The sequence below is a fragment of the Cryptomeria japonica genome, chromosome 6, assembly GCF_030272615.1.
Source record: "Cryptomeria japonica chromosome 6, Sugi_1.0, whole genome shotgun sequence".
Taxonomy (NCBI): Eukaryota; Viridiplantae; Streptophyta; class Pinopsida; order Cupressales; family Cupressaceae; genus Cryptomeria; species Cryptomeria japonica.
Genome location: NC_081410.1, coordinates 393,678,906 through 393,703,185, shown reverse-complemented (window position 1 = coordinate 393,703,185; position 24,280 = coordinate 393,678,906). Strand labels below are relative to the sequence as shown.

Genomic DNA, 24,280 nt, shown 5'->3' with positions numbered 1-24,280 from the left:
ATAATGTTAAGCAACCTCAATCACTAATTCATAATTCTGCATGGCCGGAGGGAAACCAATTGCCTAAGCAATACCACTCTCTATCATCCGTCTGGGCCTGCCATAGGCGTTTGGAGAGTATACCCTGTTCCTGAAATCTTGGGTATCTATGTGGCCCAAGTCCATGTCTCCTATGTTTTCCCATACACTCTGGACCTTCGACTCCCTAACTTCTCCCCCTTGGTACCGGTACTTCATTTTTTCGACCTTGCGGGGAATGTTAGCTTTGGAAACCCGGGACATTCCAGTTGCGCCAGGTGTCTTTGAGGACTCAGCTGCCGATTTAGGCATCTATCCTACGCAATCGGACACGGATTACGAGACAAAATAAGGCAACAAAAATGGGTTAGCCAAAACAGAGGACAACATTAGCGTTTAAAATTAACGATCAACAGCGAAATCGGAATTTGAACATATTGCTAAAAGCATGACATTTCAATAAATAAAGCCTGATCATCCGGAAACTAGATGCTATTTGAAGCTGAAAATCAGGTTGGTTTTGTTTAACTATTGCTCCTTGGACGGGTTTCAAAAAATGCTACTTGATCGATAATGGCGGAAAGTTGCAAACGTTCTGGCTTGCGACTCAATGCTTGAATGTTTTGATGATTGCTGATCTTTCGAAAATGTACTTGGAAAAGAGTGTTGTTCTAGTTTAGACTTGAATTTTCCAAAATTTCTCTAAGTCTGAAATTCCAGTCTAAAGGCTGATTTCCCTAGCTGGTTGTTGTTACATGCTATGCTGATGTTTTCTAAAATCATAACCCGCAAAGCTTCACTCTCTCACCTACACTCTAACCCTAGCCTAACTATCATGGCCATTTTGCACAAATTTAATGACTTAAAGGAGAAATCCGAACTTACCAGGTGGAAAAGCTTTGCCCAACGTAGAATGACTTTTGGCCAAATGCTGATGTTTGCGATTTTAGAAACTCTAGGTGCCTTGGTGAATAAATGGTTAACCCCGCGATCTCTTCAGACCTTGGCCTGGAAAAGGCGCTTGGAGATTTGGCCCCCTTCGCTCTGCAATCCGAAGACCCTCTATCTTGCAAAAAACTCGGGCCCTAAGGGGATTTTCTGGAAAACTCGCGCGACTATGGAGATTTCGGCCAAGAATGACTCTCTGCAAAATCCGTAGCTAAAATGCCCCCTCTTGTGATTTCTTCAAACTGGGGGACTCATGCGATTTTGCAAAGCTCTGATAGTTTAAACACCTCCCCTTCTACACGCGATTTTACATTTCGGCACAAAGGAGACTTATGCAAATGTTTAAGTTAAAACACCTTTCTCACTACTGACGCGATTTCAGCTTGAAGAGAGATTTTGTCAATGTTTTAAAGTAAAACGCCTTTCTCCTTCACTTTTGCGTTTTCGTTTTTCGGCCCTTGAAGCCTTTGTGTAAACTCCGAACACATCTTTTCTCCTTTTTCACGTGATTTCGGCCTTTCTTGGGTTTTTGCAAATTTCGAGTTAAAACGCATTTGCCCTCTATTGTTTATTTCGCATTTTCGGCCTTAAGAAGGATTTCGGGACCAAAGAACATTATGCAATTTTAAAAAGACGACTTGAAGGAGAACTATGGCATTTCAGCCAAAAGGGCTCATTTGCAAAGTTCGCACTTAAAACGCCTTGCCTTCTTGAACTTTTCGGCCCAAGAGGCCATTTCGCAAATGTTTTAAACTTTATGAAAACACCCTTTTTATTGCGCGATATCGGCCTGACATACCCTTTTGCAAGATTTTAAAGTGATTGAAAAACGCCCTTTCCCCTCTTTTGCGCGATTTCAAACAGGAAAGGGCTTTTGCAAGATTTTAAACTTTAACGCCTTTCCTTTTGCGCGATATCGGCCTGAAATGCCCTTTTGCAAGATTTTCAAGTGATTGAAAAATGCCCTTTTGCAAGATTTTAAACTTTTAACGATTTTGGCCAGGAAAAGGCTTTTGCAAGATTTTATACTTTTAACGCCTTTCCTTTTGCGAAATATCGGCCTGAAATGCCCTTTTGCCAGATTTTAAACTGATTGAAAAATGCCCTATCTCTTCAAACGATTCATGATTCAACCTTCCCTTCACGAACAAGATCATGCATGACATTTGACACAAACTCCTCAAGACTTAAGTGGTCGGGCTCACTCTTCTGCAGGATCATCTCCTCATACTTCTAACTGTTGCATCTCCTTAGCGAATACAATCAAATTTCACACACCGAGGGCGAGACGAAAACCAAAATAGAGGGGGGACCCTATTGGCGACGGGGAGTGTGTGCAAACCACAACAAATATGAACAGTGGAAAAAGCATCCACATCCACGTCGAGAGGAGACATAGGTAATTCTAAAGGAATCTAAGGAGGAACTTCATGAGGTGACTCCAAAGTTGGTGACTCGAGAGCATTATCTGATTGTAGTTCTTCCTCTAGATCTTCAGAATCAATTACATGAATATGAAGCTGAGGCTTTTCTTTCCCTCGAACTGTCACTTCTTCAGGAGGAAGTACCATTGCTCTACTAACTCTCAACTTGATTCTTGTGCCTGAAGATGATGCACCTTCCTTGTTGTCTATTTTGATTTCGAGCTTACGTCCGACAGGTCCTGAAGAATCATCTTCTTTACCAATCTTGATCTTGATGAGTCTAACACCGTTGCTCTTGAGCCAAGTGTTGGTGTTAGCTAAGACAGGCTGAAATCTATCAAGAATAGAAGTGCATTCCTTATGTGACCATTGAATTGATGGAAGTGGTGCTTCATCAACTCTCTTTCCAACATATTCAGGATCAAGTACCTCTCCATCATTAATCATTCCTTCAGGAATGTTCACCAAGTTCAAGTCAACAATCTGCTCAAGAGTGAGTCTGCAATAATCCATCTTATGAACCTCCTTTTATGTACAAAGATCAACCCAGATGTCTTCTATCCAATGCACATGTGTGAAAGACTTTTTGATCCTCTCCTTCATGCCTCGGTAGTCAAAAACTGCTCTTGACTTGAACCTTTTGAACTTTATTTCCTACATTTCGGTCCCCATGGCCTTGGCTTTGGTGGATGTAATGAGGGAATAATGGCCAATCTTCAATGGGTTATTTGTGGAAATTCCCATTCCAACCTTATGCTTAACAGATTGATGTGCATGAACAACCATGATCTGTGTAAGAACCTACCAAGGGTTCTCAACTCAAACAACGGAGGTTTAGTTGAACCTATTGCATTTTATGTTTTGCATTTTGCAATTTCTAACAACAAGGCTAGTTTTGAACAAATAGTATGCAAAAAGCAACATTAGAAAGAGCTGGAAATTAATTGAACTTCATGAAATTAGGATTATCAAACCCTTGTTACATCCAATTTGCATAAACACCTTCAATAAAGAAATCAGACAAGACCAGGAAGATTTATTGTCAACTACTCAAATTTATGAAACCCCTTATTTATCCTTCCTGCCATACAGCAGCAAATAATGACAGCAAAATTATTTATCAGTCCAAACTACCCGAAATGGTGAGTTTAGCAGCTCAAACTGAAGCTACCAGCTAGGCATCTCCTTCAGGATTTATTTCAGCATTTTTGGACTCCTTCAACAAAATTGTACCCTTTCAAGGAAGAAAGGTACAGCAGATCTGCAGGCTATACATGCACAAAACCCCAGCTGTAAACACAATTATTCCTGCCTCTGTTCTGACTCTGTGGCTGCAATCAATCCTTTGCATAAAATGAATAAAACCCTTTCTAATCTGCCCAATCTTGGTTTCTGGATAAAACCAACTGAAACCAAAATCAACTGATATTTCACAGCCTCTAATGCTGATGCACAGAAATCCATCGTTTTCCTGTACCGATACTTTCAGATCATCTGCAGGAAGAAACCCCTGCTGAAACCCTCAAGCCAAAGTCTCCTAAGAGCAAACTCAATATCAAATCTTCACATAATGAAAAGAAGACCTAAAAACTTCTTTTATCTCTTCCCTTTAGGGTTTGGCACGATTCCCAAGAAAAGTACGATTTGGCATTAAATGATGTTTTAACTTTTAATATTTATTTTTTACTATTGAAGCTTCAAAAATAAATCTCTTTTCAATTTAATATAAAAGTGGCCCCATCCAATGAGAAATAGACCCGCACTTAAGTTATAACTTAAAGTGACTTGAAAATATTAAAACATTAAAGTTCGCCATTTAATATTTAATTAAAGTAATTAAATATTAATATCTCTCTAAGTATCCATCAGAATTGCCTGCCATCAGAACTGGAGACTGCCAAGCCATACTCTGCCACTGCCCAACCCACTAGCTAAAAATAGCAGGACTGCTAAAAATAAAGAGTGTCTCACGAAGTCCTGGAGACCTCAAATAAAAGTCAGTCCTATAATGCTCACTCTGAAGATGAAGAATCAATCTCCGGGAGACCCTCTAACCAACCTCATCAGCCTACGTGGGTCAGTGATAGGCTAATCTACTCAGCTGACAGATGTCAACTAGAAGGGGACATCACAGTCCGCCCCTCTTGAAATTGCTTGTCCTCGAGCAATCTCAACTCCGGATGTTGTAAAATCTCCTCTCCCAAGTAGCATCCTCTACCGGCAAATCCTTCCATTTCACCAAGTACTCTGTCATGGTACGTCTTCTGAAATTCCTCTCCCTGAACTCAATGATAGCCTCAGGTACAAGTATCAACTTCCCCTCATCATCCAGGGGTGGTAAAACTGTAGAAGGAACAATACGGTGTCCCAACGCCATTTTGAGACGTGACACGTGAAACACATTGTGTACGTTGCTATGTGTCGGTAAATCCAACTCATAAGCCACCTCACCTATACGCCTAGTCACTCTGAAAGGGCCATAATATCGTGGCTTGAGCTTCTCTGCTCCACTCCTCCTGAGAGTAGATTGTCGATATGGCTACAACATCAAATACACCATGTCTCCTACCTCAAATGACCTCTCTGTCCTCTTCTGATCAGCATATTGCATGGTATAAGGGAGGAGCTATGGAATTATAGCTACATAGAAAGAGGAATAAGATAATGGTTACTACTGCGTAGACAGAGGAAAGGGTGAAGGGAGACAGCAGAAGCGTCACAGGTACGTGTATGTGTGTGGATGTGTGTGCCACACACACACATACAAATATACGTTTAGTTGTTAATGGTTATGTCATTATCAATATATAATGTGTAGTTACAGAATTCTGTCATGAATGTTATAATATGAAGGTTGCAGAATTATATCATGAATATTATAATATGTATGTTGCAGAATTATATCATGAATATTATAATATTTATGTTGCAGAATTATTTCATCGTTATTACAATGTTGTAAGTTACAGAATCTTAGCGAATGTTGCATGTTAAATTATAATTCAAATGATGTCAATAATATGAATTGTTATGAAATATGGTATATCAATGAATGGCGATAATGTGATTATCTGATGGAGGCTATTGGGGGAGGGGGAAATCCCGGTAGTCTAATTCAGGGATTATGATAATCCCTGGTAGGCAGTATATACTGAATATCTATATGCATATATGTATGGCTTGGTTGACAAAGTTCATCCAAGAAGAGACGGATCTGGCCGGTCCTCTCTGGTAGACTTGGATGATGGGATGCATCATCCAAGGCAAGGAATTGATCAAATATGATGGTCTTCCTTGGTATGGCTTGGACGTAAGAAATTATATCCAAGATAGGAATCGAATTAACCTTCGATTTCCTGGATGGCTTGGGTGTAAGAAATTACATCCAAGACAGGAGTCGAATTAACCTTCGATTTCCTGGATGGCTTGGGTGTAAGAAGTTACATCCAAGACAGGAATCGAATTAACCTTTGATTTCCTGGATGGCTTGGGTGTAAGAAGTTACATCCAAGACAGGAATCGAATTAACCTTCGATTTCCTGGATGGCTTGGAACCAAGATGGGTTCCAAGAAGGCGAGCTTCACAATCGCCTAAGGACATATCTCCGTACGACATTCGTATCCTTTTTATTAGATAAGAATTATGATTAGTCTTAATTAAGTAATTTAAGTTAAATTGCAAATTAGATTAGTTATATATATATATATATATATTTGTTGTATTCTAACAATCTGTTTTGCAAGACAGTGATCTCTAACTAGTAGGGACATTACAGCGATCATCAAACAACATTATAGCACATCCCTCATTGTTAAATCAGAGAAAGATATTAGGATCATCTTTGCATGATTGTATCAGTTTATATCAAATATAGCAGTGATCTATATTCAATATTCTTTGAATTGACATTATCATTATCTATATCTTATCCATTAAATATAATATCTTATCAATTAAATAAGTTTATAAGTGGTATCATATATTGTACTTCATAGTGATATTTGAGACTTGAAGTAAAGAAGTCTCTTGCAATTTATCTAATGCCCCTATTTCCTAAGTCATAAAATAAGGGGGCATTACAAGTGGTGTCAGGACATTGCATTTTGTGGTTATATTGTATTGTTCCTAAAACAGGACATTACACCACCATACTAAACTGATTAGCAAGGGGACATTACCGTACTTACCCAAAAAATTGTTAATGGAATGCAGATATATGATCAGACTAATTTCTTGTTTGTGGGTTTGATGTTCTTTATTTTATGGAATTTGTATTTCTCTTTATAGATGGAGTACTCATTGAATGCATTTTTTTTTTTTATGTAAAGTATGGACAAACTTTGCAATGTGAAAACCCTATAACCAGACTTTGCCAAATGCATACAATAAAGCTTCAAAAGAGCCTTTGAGTTCTCAAGCAACCTTTTTCTCTCATTACATATGCTAATTGTTTCTTCATTTTCATCCAAGAGAAGAAACCTCTTTCATCTTTTTTACCCATTTTGTGTCATACATGTAGATCTCTATGTTTATTTATTTTGGATTTCTCTATTTATGATATTCCATTTTCCCTTTCTCTTTTTTGTTCCTTTGTACTTTCTGGTTAAACGTACCAAAAACCCCAAATATTACGTCATATGAGGGAGATGCCCCTCTCAAAGGCAAAGGAAGATCATCCTTTCAATGGTGATCTATCATTTGTTAAGATTTTGTTACTACCCATTGGACAAATTGACAGAGAAACTACAATGACAAAAATTCTTGCCAACACACCCTTTAAGAGAAAAGGCAAAACCAACCCCTTCAATAAAATAATCTTGATAAATAGGAAGACCATACTTCAGCATCCCATCTTGGAATGTATGCTCCTCTCACACCCCATCTAGAAGACGTTAAGAATATAAGCACTCAAGCATCAAGAATTTTATGCAAAGTATACAACACATTCCTAACAAAATTCACCCGTCATCAATGCTAAAAATTTGAGTTTAATGATTAATATTGTAAATGGTGTTCAATTCTCAATTCAATATGCAAGTTATATTCTAGTGTATATTTTCTTGATCTATGTATTATCTATTTATATGATAAATCTGACTATCTTCTTTGTATGGCAGGTGAGAGGAGCATTTATTGATTTCGATGTCCTTCTCACAAATGCCAATTGATATGTATATGCAAGCTGGGTACAATCATGCAATGCCTTGACCGGTCATGTCTTTTAGACATGACCGATCAAGACATTACTTGATCGTGCCCCTTTGCTTATCGCAGTAATTACAAACGGTGCATGTTTAACAAACCGATACCAATCGGTGTATGCTTAACTTAACAACCGATACCAATCGGTGTATGCTTAACGTAACAGCCCGATACCAATCGGTGCGTATTTACCTTGCCACCCGATACCAATCGGTGTTTAGTTAATCCGATAATTATTATTGTTCGCTGTCAAATATATTAACCGATATAAATCGGAATACATTGGTTGGCCCGATTTAATAATCGGTGAACACAAATAATATAACCGATATTCATTGGGATTCTATGCTACAGGATGATTATCGATAGTTAAGCATTTGATCGAACTAAGTAGATTGATCATATACAAATGAAGAATGGTTATCAAATGAAGGATTAATAGCTTGAAGTTTTTCATCATAATTTATCGATAGGATAAATGATTGAATGAGAGACTTCATTTATCTCTCATTCAATCATTTATCTTACCGAAGCTATCATGCATTAACAAATATGAAAATGCCATTTAATGTTAAATCATGGATTATGTCGTTTATATTAAAATTTTAAAGCTCTAGTTTATTTTAGTTAGTTTATTTTGCAAATTCTTTAGTTTGATTTTCATATATTTAAAAAGGTTGCCCCCCAAATCCAAGAAATTCTTTGCCATCTACAAATATATAGTTATAGCCCCTCCCCATCTCAAAAACTCAAAGAGACACTATTGCTTACTTAAAGGATGACGATATTAAGTTATTAGCATTACTTCAAAGCCATGTGATATAGATATAGATAAGCTGAAAGGGCAACCCTTGGTCCAAATCTTTACCCATGTGTTATTGTATCCTAGCACTCTAGTTAGCTCTATGGGGAAATTTATCTCCCCTTCCTATCCTTGCTCCAAGGATTACTAATCCATTGTTGGTGACTAATAAAGATCCGATTAGTGAAGGGCACCAAATAGTACTAATGGTATTTAGGATAAGGGTGGATGAGATTCCTAACCAACTACTTTGAGAATGATGATAGTAGCATTAGCTCAAAGCCATTAGCTCAAAGCCATACAAAATGAAAACTAATAAGCTAATGGAAAAATGCACAGTCAAACACATTTTAGTTTAGAACTGCCTATCCTTGAGCTGGAACATGTTAAATTAGAAAACCAACATCATATGAGCTTCCCCTCATTGAGAAAATATCTGGTACAGTATCTAAGTACTAAGCACAAACTTTCAAAAATGGTCTACCACCATCCAAACCTATGACAAATATCGTGGAATAGTAGCACAGTCAATGGAAGTTCCTATGAAGTAAAAGGGAGGTGCTATACTGATCCATAAACTCCATGGATATTCCATTGAAAGAATCACCAATACAAATCCTTTATTCATTAATTAGTTGCTCTCTAGATTCCTGCAGCATTTGAACATCAAAGGCTTAAAGCCTTAAAACAATAGAGATAGGCATATTCACATAATCCACATCCTCATGTCTTAGCTGGTAATGATTACAAAAGATAGCATGAAGCAAGTAAAAGAAAACAAAACAAGCAAAAGAACAGTAAAGATTATACTAATGGTCACAAAAGATCAAAAGAAGAGGAAAGGAAAAATGAGAGACTGGTTGGAGTAAGGTTCATTAATTTACTCTTCACAAAGCTCATGTAACTGTAGAGATGGTATTATAGTGATCTAGGCATTTAACATATTAAATGTGTACCAAGAGGTAAATGAACAAGAGTGGCTATGTTCAAAATCCTAGCATTGATATAGGAAAAACACCATTGCTCAAACACAAAACTTATCAGATAATAGGATAGCAGACAAATTTTGAATTGAGATTCTATAGAGGATTACGAATTCTAATATTCGTGATTAATTTATCGAATCAGTTTGCACTAGTCAAGAGTTCGACAAATTGGGGAAACGAAACTTCAAAGACAATAAAAACTTCATTATGTCCAATGAAGTCAACACAATAATCAAGTGAAATGTCCCTGTCTATTTCACAGCTTGGCTATGGACTTGTTCATGGCAGGAGGTGGCTCTAGTTCTTACTGCATTTTAACATAAATGATAATTAACAAGATCAACAACCTCATTTGATGGTTTCCTTGAACCTTCATGAGAAAATTCATGGGCACATATCAAAGAAACGGGACTCGGACTCGGCTCGGACTCGGCAAGACCAAATCGACTCAAGACTCAAACTCGGGAGTCAAAACTCGGCTTAGACTCGGTTGGACTCGACAAAGTGAAAAACTCAAGAAATTTAGAGATTTTTTAAGATTTAAAACTTGTTTCATGCACCCTTTATTAAATACACCTTAAAGACACAATAAAATCATCAAATAGAAGCTAATTTGATTACATACACGAGTATACATCAATCACATAAGCATAAACGCAAATGGTAGCTAAAGGAAATAACAACATAGATATATAAATATTGTCAAATGTATACAATATTACAAAACTCATGGAATAAAAAATCCGTGTCATCATATGATCAAATGTTACATGGAAATACCAAAAGTAAAAAACAACTACAAGCCTATGGCTCAGAGGAGCATGCATCCCCTAGCCCTGGCCCCCTACGAAGGCGTGTAAGGTAGGTCCTGGATGATTCGGCAACCATAGCCTCTCCCCGTGACACCATGCCACCCTCACCAACATCAAGAATATCTGTGTCACTGTCTACCTCTAGCTCTGTTGTCTTTGCTCGTGCTCTCTGCTCCTCCTCTGCCATGGCTACAACCTCAGCCTCTATATCTGCTTGGTTGACCCAATCAATGTCGTCGTCACTAAAGACAGTATCTGTCTCAGTGGTCCACTCAGCTTCAGGATCAACCTCCTCTAGAATGATAGGGGAGATGTCAGTCTGTGCATTCCTTTTCATTCTGAGGCGGAGGTTGTAGTGAACAAAGACAAGATCATTCATCTTCTCCACAGATAATCTATTGCGCCTCTTGGAGTGTATGTGCTCAAAATACTCCAATTGCGCTCACAATCAGATGCGCTGCATGGTTGGCTCAAAATGCGAATGGCCTACATTTGAATATTTGGTGTTTTTGGGCCAAAAAAGCTCCACCAATTATCTGAATTTGAAATGAGAAAAATTACAAAAATCAACCTCACTCTCGACTCTCATTTAACAATATATAATAAAATTAAAATTACGCCTTAAAATGTATTTTTACCTTGCATCATAGTTGTCCTACTTTCTTTGTAGATAGTACGAGAGGCTCTCCCCTTGAGCATTAGAAAACAACTGTATCTCTCGCATAAGTTCAATCTAACAACTAACAAGTGTGATCTTCTCCATGACTAAGTACAACCCACTAAGAACCTCCTCATCCGCCTTGAAAGTAGGGCTGAAATGGAATGTCGGGTTCAGATAATATGTTGCTGCATGGGTGGGCCTGTGAAGCTCCTTATGCCATCTCCTATCAATAATATCCCAAATGGGACAATACCTGCTCTCATCTCCTCCATAGACAGATTTGATGGCCTCCTTGGCCCTATCCATGCCCTCATATATGTAGCCCATTGCAGGTTTTTCCCCATCCACAACTCGCAAGAGAACCACCAAGGGCTTAACAAACTGCAAAATTGCAAATATTGTGTAATTTATAAAAATGAGCAAATAAGAGAAAATGATGAAAAAATTATTAAACAAAAACTTAAATTGTAGAATTTATAAAAAATTTACCTTCACAATTTCATCACAAGGGGTCCAAAAGCCTCCCTCATCAAAAATGCACTCTACCATATCTATCCCTGCAGCGGTAGCAGCATAGGATGAGGAAGCCCACTCCTCACCAACAATCATACATCTCAAGGCCGCCTTACAGCGAAGCATGGACTGTAATGTAATGAAGTTAGTGCCAAATCTGGTGATTCTAGGACCTGCTAACTCCCTCTACTCTGTGTATTGCCTCATAAGAGCTAACACCCATGAATGATTATATACAATTTTGCATATATTTCTTGCCCTTACTAGTATTCTACACATCTCCTAATCCATGGGAGTTTTCCAATATCCACCAACATGAGGTCAATGCAATGGGCGGCACATGGAGTCCAAACTATAGATGGGTGCCTCTCCATCAAAAGTCTACTTGCAGCAACATAATTTGTTGCATTGTCGGTGACTACCTACACCACGTTCTCCTCACCCATGTCATGTATCACCTCACCCACCTCATGTATCACCTCCTCTATTTTCTCACATAGGAATGTGCATTTTTACAGTGTGCGGAGGCATCAATGGACTTGAACGAAACCAATGCCCCCTGAAATTAAAAATAAAACAAGATCAATGATCATTCAATAAACAATAAAATAAAATCAATGACTAAATGAAATTAAAATTAATCAATCACCTGCAGAAGAAACAAGAAAATTAAGGAGAGTTCTATTTCTCCTATCTATCCAACCATCAGTCATGATGGTGCAACCTGTCCTACTCCATATCTGGCGTTGATCCTCTAATTCCCTCTTCACATCACGCACTAAATCTATCAAAATTGGTCCCCTTAAATCAGATTCAGAAGGGGCTTTGAACCTCACCCTACATATGGTAAGGGCATCAACCATTTCCTACCAATAAGGAGACCTGTCACAAATAAATTATATGAGATAAGTATGTACTATGTACAACAAAAAATCAAACAAAGAATCAAACTATAAATATTAAAACAATCAAACAAAAAATATTCACCTGGCTGCAAAGAATGGAACACTGCAGTAGACCCAAAACCTGCCAATTGCCATTTTAGCGGCATCATGGACCTCCTTGTTCCAACCCATGCTCTCAACCAACTGTTGGGACCCAGGAGTAGTGTGAGGCTCAAAGTAGCAATCTAGCCTAGATTTACGAATTCTAGGACCAATCCTAACACTTCCACTACCACTGGTAGTGCTAGGACCATGAGCAGTAGCACTACCAGAAGCACTAGCACTGGGAGTGGGACGATATGCAAGCATGGAAGAAGGCTCTCCAACACAACCTAAACCATGGCCACCAAATCATCCTTTTGCTTCTTCGCCATTTCCTTCTTTTGTTCAAGTGTTTCAACTACCACATAGCACTCACGTGTAGCCTTAATAATTGCTTTTGGGCATGGATCGGCATCATGGCCACGTACGCCAACAATATGGTATTTCAATCTATATATACCTCCATGGAATATTGTTTTGCAATATTTACACTTTGTCTGTCCTCTTTTTTGCCTAGGAAAATCTTCATGAAATTTCCAAGCGGGGTCCTTTCTAAGTGGGGGTCTAGAAGAAGACATTGTATGATTGTAATGTGAAAATTGAGGCAAATAAGACAGTCAAGGTTGCTGCAATAAGACATTATTACAAATACAATAAAATTAATATTTGAGAATTTGTGCATTCATTGTACATTTTTTTCAAAAAAAAACTAAGGTAGGATTTGTTAAAATTTTTAAAAAGAAATGTAGGGTTTGATCAAAATTTGAAACCCTACTTTTTCTTTAAAAAAAATTTACAAACCCTACATACATTAGATTTTGGAAGAAAATGTAAAACTTTCAAAAAAAATGAATAGAAAATGAAATTTTTGCTTACAAGAAACAAAAAAAACTCAAAAAATCAATCTTACCTCTTACAACAAGCTTGAAATGAGCTGAAAACTTTTCCTTTCCAAATCTTGATGCACCAAATGAAAGTATAATGCAGCCCCAATGCGATGTATGGGTGAAATCTTGAGCTTCCTCCTTGCTGGTTTTTCTTCAATGAACCCTTATTTCTCTTCACAACTAACTTTCCTCCTCCTATTTTGCCAAATGAATGAAATGAAGTTCACTTTTAGGGGCAAAGCAAAATATAAACAAAAAAAAATCAGATAAAAACATTTTAAAACATGGTTTTTTTGTGTCTTTAAGTTGCCTTACGTCGGTTGAGTTTGGGAGTCGGGACTCGCCAAACTTGGCGATTTCAGGTGATTTTGGCAAATGGCGATTTTGGGCAATTTTTGGGGCCAAACTCGTCCAAGCCCGAGTCTGAGTCCAGTAGACTCGGCGACCCTCACTCAACTCGGAAATATTTTGGGCGATTCTCGTTTTTCTGGCACATATACACTATGCAAAAAATCGAGAATATTGTAGTTCCTTGAATATTTATTACCTACTTCCTTAATATAGTAAAAGGCAATAGAAGAAAAACAGTAGCAAACCCAATTGATGGTGACACTAGAGAATAATAATATTGTTGGACAATTTTTTTTAACCTTACTAAATAAAAGCCTCTTATAACAAGGCCTCCCATCATGAGATGCCCTAATTTTGATTACAAAGCTTTGATTATTCAAGAATATATGTGTTCAGCTCCAAACTTTTGTTTGGTTCTTGGGCTAGTATTCCCAACTTTTATAAGGGCTTATTTTTTTAGGGTTTATTGTCACTGTAGTATCAAAAAGTATAGAAACTTTTCACTTCATGGCGGTATCTATCAGTAATTAGGTGCTCTCCACTCTCCAGTAGGCATATTGTCAACACTGATAATTTTAAAGACATAACATGGAAAAGCTCTGAGCTTGATTGTATTGTAAGTTTGATTTTTTTGAATGGAACAAGGTACCCATAATAGAAACCTAGAATTTTAGCAAAAAAGAAAATATGATATGGCTTGATTCACTATTTTAGATGGAAAAATCAAATTCTGATACCTAATCTGATGAAAAGATGCATATAAATATAAAATCATGCAGACCCCAAAACTAAAAGAGATCCATTTGTTATCTCCAACTTTTCTCAATGGGGATAACAGCCAATTACACCATTTCGGAGCTATTGAAGCCACCTTTTCTGATTGTCACAATTTTCCAATTGCAACTTGCACACAGAGGATGTTTGAAATTACAAAGATCTCTCAGCACGTAGATGAAAACATCAGCGCTTTCAAAAACTTATCGAGTTTTTATGTTTATCAAGATACTCCATGATCAAAGATCAATCACTTAATTGTATGGATAATGGTTTTGTAAATGATATTCAAATTTATGTTCGAGTCTGAAGTTATATAATCTTATTATTCTTTTGCTGTTATTTCCTGTTATTTCTTATGTCACAGGTTGCTGAAGATAACATTAATATTTTACATGCTTCTACAGCTTTTCATTGACAAGTACATATAGGCAATGCCCACCGATCAAGGCATGCCTTGACCGGTCATGTCTTTTGACATGCCCGATCAAGACATGTCTTGATCGGTGCATATGCACTGCTTCACTTAAGCGATGTACCGATAACTATCGGTCACATCACATTTAATATATTAAACCAATTCCTATCGAGGCACGTTTGTTAGTATGTTTGACTGATTAGTAATCGGGTCACGTCAGGAATATAATCATCCGATAAATAAGATAATCATCAATCGATATAAATTGAGATTAAGATGATAACTGTTATAATTATCATATGATAGAATCAATCGATGCTATCATATGATATCTATGATAGTTATCATAATTCTAGTCTGATCTTATTACAATTATAGTATGATCGATTATGCATATAAGATGATTATAACAAGTTCATTTATTTAATCATGAGGTCTACATTTAGATTTTAGTTATCTCAATAAGGTATATGATTGAATGAGAAATAAATGAAGTCTCTCATTCAATCATTTATCTTACTGAAGCTACTAAGTTTCAACACTCTCTCTTAGCTAGGGAAGATAACTGGAGACCTATGGAAAATAAGCATTAATTTCTTATAATAACATGTATTACACGACTTCGTAATACAAGAGATCATATCACATATGCTCGTGACATGATGCATCATGTAATGAGTGACACAGGAATATATCACATCATCTCGTGATATCAGTATCGCATAACACACGATACCTTGGATATAGAATACTTGAGAATGTAAAATTCCCTTATATCCGAGTTATGGTATGTGCTTTGACATTACGTCACATAATGTCTACCATAACATATAATGGCACATCCATGATACAGAGTGATATCAAGTCAGCATGATATCAACATTACAAGATCGTCACCTCATAATGTTTAATACAAGTGTTCATAGTCTAAAAGATCGCCACCTTTTAGAAATGTACACAGGGGGTGGAGCCCATAAAGTCATAACACGACAAAAGAAGTTTACACATTAAGCATCTCATATATTAGTACAGATTACAAAAACTGATTATAACTCAACTTTCACTCTAGCTAGAGGTTTGGTCAGTATGTCTGTTGTCTGGTCTCCTGTACTGATATACTGCAACTGAATCACATTCCTATCCACCATATCTCTCACATAGTGATAAGGGATCTCAATGTGTTTGGATCTATCATGAAATACAGGGTTCACAGAGAGTTTTATACAACTCTGATTGTCACAATGAATTATAGTAAGCTTCATTGGTTCTCTGAATAATCCCACAAGTACCTTTCGTAGCCATACAGCTTCTCGTGTAGCCATGGAAGCTACGATATATTCGGCCTCTGTAGAGCTCTGAGCTACTAAAGACTGTTTCCTGCTAATCCAAGATATCATGGCTGAACCCAAGCTGAAGCAGCACCCTGAGGTGCTTTTCCTATCAGTCACACTTCCAACTCAATCTGAATCAGTGAACCCGTGAAGATTCAAGTCAATATTCTCATACTTGAGTCCATAGTTGAGAGTACCTTGAAGGTATCTATTAGAGTTTTAATCTGCACGCATTGACTATAAGATGAATCTCCTTAGGTTCACACATGAATTGACTTAAGGCATTTACAGGATAACAAATATCAAGTCTAGTGTTGACAAGGTACATTAATGATCCAATCATCTGCCTGTAGAGCGTAGGATCTACCAATGGGGAATTTGCTGCTGCCTCCTTCAATTTGTGAAGATTAGTTTCCATGGGAGAAGTCATGGGTCTACAGTTCATCATACCAAATCTCTTCAATATGTCTAAGGTGTTTTTTCCTTGATTAAGTATAATGTTGTTAGAGTTTTGCCAAACCTCTAATCCAAGGAAGTAATGTAGAAGGCCTAAATCCTTCATATCAAACTCCTTTTCAAGGTTTTTCTTACATTGACCAATAAGGTGATTTTCTCCTGTAATCAGAATATCATCAACATATAAGATTAATATCAGCATGTCGCTTTTGACTTTCTTGAAGTAAAGACTTGGATCTGCATCATTCTTTAAGAATCCCAATCCCAGTAGATAGCTGTCAATTCTTTCATACCAGGCCCTGGGAGCCTGTTTTAGACCATATAGAGCTTTCTTTAATCTGCACATACGTGTCTTTGGATTGTGGATCTCAAACCCTTCTGGTTGTTCCAACTAGACTTCCTCCTCAATTTCACCATTGAAAAAAGCAGTTTTCACATCCATTTGATGGACTTTCCAACCTTTGGCTGCTGTAATGGCCAGTACTATTCTGACAGAGGTGTATCTAGCAACTGGAGCAAATGTCTCATCATAGTCTATTCCTTTTTCTAAGAGAACCCCCGGGCAACAAATCTGGCTTTATGTTTCTCTATGCTACCATCTGCAGCATGTTTGATTTTGAATAGCCACTTGGATGAGACAACAGATTTCCCTTTTGGCCTAGGAAAAATTTCCCATACATCATTGTTGAGGATGGATTTATATTCTTCTGACATGGCATCTCTCCAAACTTGATGTGTAAGAGCTTCTGGTACACTAGAAGGTTCCTATTTAGAGAGATCATTCATTAGGGCTACATAGGTAGTGAATCTTCGGGGCCTCTTACTTTCTCTAAAGGTCCCTGAAGGAGCTGCAAAGTCCCTTGCATTTTCCATTGTTTTGTGAACCCACAGAGATCTTTTCTTAGCGATTTCTTGGGGAGGAATTTCTTCTTCATTTTCTTCTGAGCACTCCCTCTGAATCTCAGGAGTGGAATCCTCTTCTATGTCTAAAGATGGAACATAGATTTCTGACTCAAAAGAGTATTTGGCTCTTTTGAAGGCTATGTCTTCTTCAAATATTACATCTCTACTAAGTTCAATATTGCTATGTCCAGGCACAAATATTTTGTAGGCTTTAGAGGTTTCATTGTATCCAACAAATATTCCTTTTCTTCCAGAGGATTCTAGTTTTGTTCTTTTCTCTTAAGGTATATGAAAGTAGACAGGGCATCCAAATATCCTAAAGTGAGTGATATCAGATTTTATACCTGTGAAGACTTCTTCAGGAGTTTTATCTTCAATGTGGGAGTGAGGGCATCTATTTTGTATGTATACAGTAGTGTTGGAGGCTTCTACCCAAAGATGAGTTTCTAAGTTTTGATCAAGAAGCATGGCTTTGGCTGCCTTTACAATGGTTCTATTTTTCCTCTCAGCAACCCCATTTTGTTGGGGGTTGTAAGGGACAGTGAACTCCCTCTTAATCCCAACATCTTTCCAAATTCTCTAAAAATGTCTAAGGTGTATTCCCTCCCATTATCAGTCCTTAAGGTTTTTATTCTCCTTCCGGAAGAATTTTCAGAGAGGGATTTGAATTCCTTAAATCTCTTGAGAACCTCTTCAAATTCTTTACGTTTAAGAAAATAGATCCAGGTCTTCCTGGAGAAGTCATCAATGAATATTACATAGTAAAGGCACCGCCCTAATGATGGTACAGACATTGGCCCACATAGGTCAGAGTGAACTAGCTCTAAAACATTGTTTGTTTTCCTAGAACTATTCTTAAAGGAACTCTTAGTATTTTTGCCTAGGGAACACCCCTTACATGTACCAGAATGGTATTCTTTTAACTTAGGCAAACCAATTACTAATTTTTCCATTGAACATAAAGCACGAAAGTTTAAATGACCTAATCTTCTATGCCAAATTTCATTTGAATCTGTAATCTCATGAATTAGGGCTAGGTTAGATTCAGTACATACCTCATATAAATAGCCTTTTCTATGTCCTAGGGTTGTAGCCTTCTTGATGGAAGAGTTTTGTGGCCATACTAGAACTTTACCATTCATGAATGTTATTATGTACCCATCATCTTCAAGTGCAGATATGGAGATTAAGTTCCTCTTCATGCCAAGAACGAATGGGACTCCAGTGAGTTGAAGAGACATGCCTGTCTTCAGCTTGATGGTGCAGGTACCGACGCCTTTCACTGGATGTGCAGAGTCATCACCAATGGTTACTTCCTCATCGGTTTCTTCTACCATGGAATCCAATAATTCTCTATACCCAGTGATGTGTCTTGAAGACCCACTGTCAATGATCCAGGTGTTAGTTTTAAAAGATACTTGACTGGAGAGGGCAAAGTAGAATACATGCTTCTCGGAGTCATATTCTTCCCTTTTAACTTTTGCAAATGTAGCTTGTTGTTTGATTCTATCCGGACATCTTGCTGCATAGTGTCCATATTGATCACATCTAAAGCACTGAATGTGAGAGTTGTCTCTTTTAGATGACTTTTCTCATGTCGGTTCTTTCTCTTTTTGAAATGTTTCTTCTTGTTTTTCTTGTTGGAGTTGGTATTTAGAACATGGAGATCTTCATCTATGTTCTTTTGTTTGATCCCCTTCTTATTTAGCCTTGACTCCTCTTGAAGACAATATGTTCTTAACCTATCAAATTTCGGATATTTAGCTCTTGCACTAATGCCTTGGATGAATGTCTCCAATGTAATAAGCAACCCATCTAGAGCAATGAGCGTTAGCTCTTTGCTCTAGATCTCATATCCAAGCGTTGCCAATTCATCCCTTAGGGCTGATATCCGCATAAAGTATGCATTAATTGACTCCCCTTTGTTCATACTTATATGATTTATTTCCCTTTTTAGAGCCAGGGTTCTACTTGCATTATTTATCTCAAATGCACTTTCGAGTGCTTTGAACATATGGTAGGCAATTTCATGCTTTGTTATTATTGGCATGATGTGATTTCGTACTCCATCGACTATGATCTTCATGGCCTTTTCATTTCCCTCGATCCATGTTGATTTGTCAGGTTCATCCTCTGGTTCTTTAGATTCAATTATTACGAATGATTCAACCTTATTTTCTTTTAGAATCATTTTAATTCTGAACTTCCATGCTGAGAAATTGTCACCTCCTTCAAGTCTGTCCTCAAATCTGATAGCATTAGCCATGGGAAATATGATGTTTATATCTTCGGTTTGAACTTCTCAAATTTGAATGCCTCAGGTTCGATCAGCGTGGCTCTGATACCATGTAAATGATATTCAAATTTATGTTCAAGTCTGAAGTTATATAATCTTATTATTCTTTTGCTGATATTTCCTGTTATTTCTTGTGTCACAGGTTGCTGAAGATAACATTAATATTTTATATGCTTCTACAGCTTTTCATTGACATGTACATATAGGCAATGCCCACCGATCAAGGCATGCCTTGACTGGTCATATCTTTTGGCATGCCCGATCAAGACATGTCTTGATCGGTGCATATGCACCGCTTCACTTAAGCGATGTACCGATAACTATCGGTCACATCACATTTAATATATTAAACCAATTGCTATCAGGGCATGTTAGTTAGTATGTTTGACTGATTAGTAATCGGGTCACGTCAGGAATATAATCATCCAATAAATAAGATAATCATTGATCGATGTAAATTGAGATTAAGATGATAACTATTATAGTTATCATATGATAGCATCAATCGATGCTATCATATGATATCTATGATAGTTATCATAATTCTGGTCTGATCTTATTACAATTATAGTATGATCGATTATGCATATAAGATGATTATAACAAGTTCATTTAGTTAATCATGAGGTCTAGATTTAGATTTTAGTTATGTCTATAAGGAATATGATTGAATGAGAGATAAATGAAGTCTCTCATTCAATCATTTCTCTTACTAAAGCTAATAAGTTTCAACAGGTTTCAAAAATATTGTCCTATGTAATAAATGTCATCACGATCATAATTGATGATCATGCCATGTCTTGACATGTTCTACAAAGTAATTGCTAAAGGTTATTATTCTATAACCCGATGTACAAGGCATACAGGGCCCAACATCAAATCAAATTTATGTATATGTCTAGACTATAGATGCGGATGTTAATTATACATGTGTCAAGAAAATGACAAATGTTTACAAGGAGAAAGTATCTTTAGTAATAAGGGTCCATAGTCGGATCATATTCATTATTTGCACATTGCTATCCCCACCCACTTCATTTTTTAGTTAATTATTATTGTTATGCAGTGTTCCACAAGGATGTGTCCTTGTCGGTCCAAGCGACATCCCCAACATCTCTGGGACTTGAGATGGAAACCTCCCCTTTTTCAAGACCAGACAGCCTACTCCATTTGGTGCATAAAATTTTAAAAAGGATAACTTTTAAAGTAAAAAATATTAAAAACCCCTAAAAACTGAAAAAGGGGAGGATCATAATTGCAAATGCAGCACATTGTATTTACTTTCTAAAATTTCAGCTGCTTTTAGCAGCAAAATGTAATAAAAAGCATGTAAATATTAATTTGAAAGATTTACATGTAATAAAAAAGTTAGGTTGTGAGGTTGTGGTCGTAAGTGGTTGAAAATACTAAATAAGGGTAAAAAAATACAATTATCAACTACATTTGCAACACAAGGGATTGTGTTAAAAACATGAAAAGTAATGAAAAGGGATTCCTCTCTTCTGAAATACCCATTGACCCATGGAAAATATTCCTTGGAAGTAATTTTATGTGTGTTTTGTTCATGAAGAATTTGATGCATATCCTATTACATGAATTATGAATTGAGTTCTGGTTTTTGTGTTAAAAACATGAAAAGTAATGAAAAGGGATTCCTCTCTTCTGAAATACCCATTGACCCATGGAAAATATTCCTTGGAAGTAATTTTATCTGTGTCTTGTTCATGAAGAATTTGATGCATATCCTATTACATGAATTATGAATTGAGTTCTGGTTTTGCTATTCAATGTGCAATGTATTGTAACTCATGTTGATAGGGCGATATTTTTCAGATTTACAATGAAAATTATTCTTGCATGATTAAAACATGCAATGTGATCTAACCTGGTAGATTGAATATTTCATTAGACTATTTTTAAGCTACAGTAACAAGCACACATGCACTTGAGTTTTGTATCAAGGGTGTGGAGATGTGTCTTGATATATATTGAATTTTGTGCCAAGAAAGTTTCAATTGGTGGCCTTTGAAGCACATTCTTGTAGGTACCTTAACCAAGGACTTTGAGCCTTAAATTTCTTTCAATCATCTTTACACAACCATCTTCCACCAATACCTCTTCAATGTTTTCCAAAAGAAGATATTATTTTCACTCTTTAACATCTTCCTTGGTTTTCTAGAGCAGTTCTCTGCATTCATTCTGTGCGAAGGTCTCATATTCCACCTCTTTCCCTCTCTTTTCATTATTTTGTCCTTTTACTGCTTTCAGGTTAAAAGTATAGACAACCCAGAATATTCATCCTACAAGGAAACCTGCCCCAGTAAAATGTTGGTAAATCAATTGTTTTGTGTAGTTGCACATATCTATGGCATGTCTTGTTGCTGTCTATTGAACCCAACGCAATAAAATCAGTAAAAGACTAAAAGGTTTCAGTGACAAAAATGTACACTTACACAAAAGGTTTTTATGATCCTTCTTAACAAGCTTGTGAATAAATATTTACAAATAATGATGTGAGAATGTATAATATCGACAATGAACGGGATTCTTAATTTCATTTTCTGCATTTTATTCAGTTTTCAAAATGTCTTCTCCTAGATTCCAAAGTAAACTCTATAGCCCTTTCTATCCTTGTAATATTTTCTGATCTGCACAAAACATTTTAGACTCTTACCACAAAAGAAAATAGAAAACATTCAGCACAACTTGTATGTTTTTAAAACTTCAAGTGAAGAAAATAGCTTTGCAAATGATTGCAATAAATATTTTGAGTGAATGCAATTCAATCCCTCAAAGATGTCATAATATGCTTGAAATAAACCATTGGTGATGTTTCATTATCCCCTAAAAAACAGAACAGGAATTATGAAAAACACTTGCCTGCTTGGTGTTTCACCAGGAAGTTCTGTAAAATGCATACTACGATTAGCATATACAGCAAACACAGCCTGCCATCCAAACTAATGAGATTAGAAGGTCTTCTTCACACCAATAATCTTTTCCCTTTTTACACAAACACTAAAATCAAGACTTTAAGATGTCCCAATAAAGGTTCTCAAATCATTATGATTCAACACAATATATAATACATTTAGGAAAAAAATGATAGCATCAAATAATCATGAACTTCTTTAAATGAGAAAATCTTATGCAATGAAATATATAATATTGTGCCCTAAAACATTGAGAAAGGAGTGAAATTCAAAGGCTCGATTCACACGCAACACGTTAGGTTAAGGCTTGAACTCTTGTACATATGCTACAAATATGATAATCAATTCTACCCAAGGACGGCTTTTAGCATGACAACTTTACCTAGCTCATTTAAATTACCAAGCACAAACATAAATAGAAAATTCATATGCCATATTATATTTCATGCTGAAAATTTAACTATCAGAGACCTCTCTTCTAAAATACAAAACATTGAATTCTATGAAATTTATTTTTTCAAAAAATCCATTTGTAGAAATATTTATTTCGAAATCAGCCCTCCTCCAAACCTATTTATACTAGAAATATCTATTGCCCTAACTCAGAAACAGAAACAAGAAATGATTTCAATGACTGAAGCATGACATTGCATGCAACGAGGCATAATTCGAAATGAACTTTTTCATTGTACTAACTACACTAAACTGGTGCCCAGCAGACCCCAGAGAAACTACCCAACTATTGCTCTTATTATATTATATGTGATTTATTTACACTACAAATGCCCAACTATTACTGTTAAAGGACAAATAGTTGACAGCAACTGCTTAACCAACCTCTGATAACATCCACAATAAACACATGATTTACATAAACATAATTACCATCTACATCCCTCTGAACCTCTAGTTAAGATTCTTATCCTCAAGAATCATTGCTTGATCTCCTCCTGAATGCTGATACTAAATTTTCTTCACTTCCATCTATTCTTGCTTCCTACTAGGGTTGTCCATTTGGGCACTCTTAGCCCTGGAATTTGTCAGATCTTGCACTGAGCCCATTCTGTTTGGTACGGTGGCATTTTTAATCTTCCTCACCAGAACCTTGGTGCAGACATGTGACTGTGCCAGTGTTTCATTACAAAGTTGATACCTCACATTGACTATTTGTAATCAACAAATTGTAGTTAGATCATATGAATTGGAGTTAATCCCTTTTGGTTTTCCCCTCAGTTATGCTTTTTAGTGTTTACTTGCTTTTCAGAATCTAAGGTTCTTTTTACCCCAGTACTCTTCTAATGTAACTGGATGTACTCTTTAAGTGCCATCAGCCTACTTTAGTTGAATGCGGAACCTTAATATTTCCTTTCATTATTTTCCTTCTCTTCTGGCAGCCCTTAAGACTTTCACTCAAGAATCTCATATTGAATACAAAAAAAAACAATCTATGCAACATAAGTTTGACTTCAACTATCCTTCTAAGTTTATGTCCTCAAAACACGTATTTATAGGCTACAATAAATAGCTTTTAGGGATTTAAGAATAATAATTTAATATCCAAAAAAAAATTGATGAGCG

The 24,280-nt window shown here is 36.6% G+C and overlaps 1 protein-coding gene across 1 annotated transcript in view; it reads right to left on the bottom strand.

Moving 5' to 3' along the window:
* The window catches only part of LOC131038306 (vacuolar sorting protein 18), a 394,486-nt gene that overhangs the window by 272,110 nt on the left and 98,096 nt on the right, over positions 1-24,280 (bottom strand). The window contains exon 7 of the mRNA XM_057970666.2: positions 22,650-22,717. Within this exon, the coding sequence (XP_057826649.1) occupies positions 22,650-22,717 (68 nt within the window). The remainder of the gene's footprint in view (positions 1-22,649; positions 22,718-24,280) is intronic.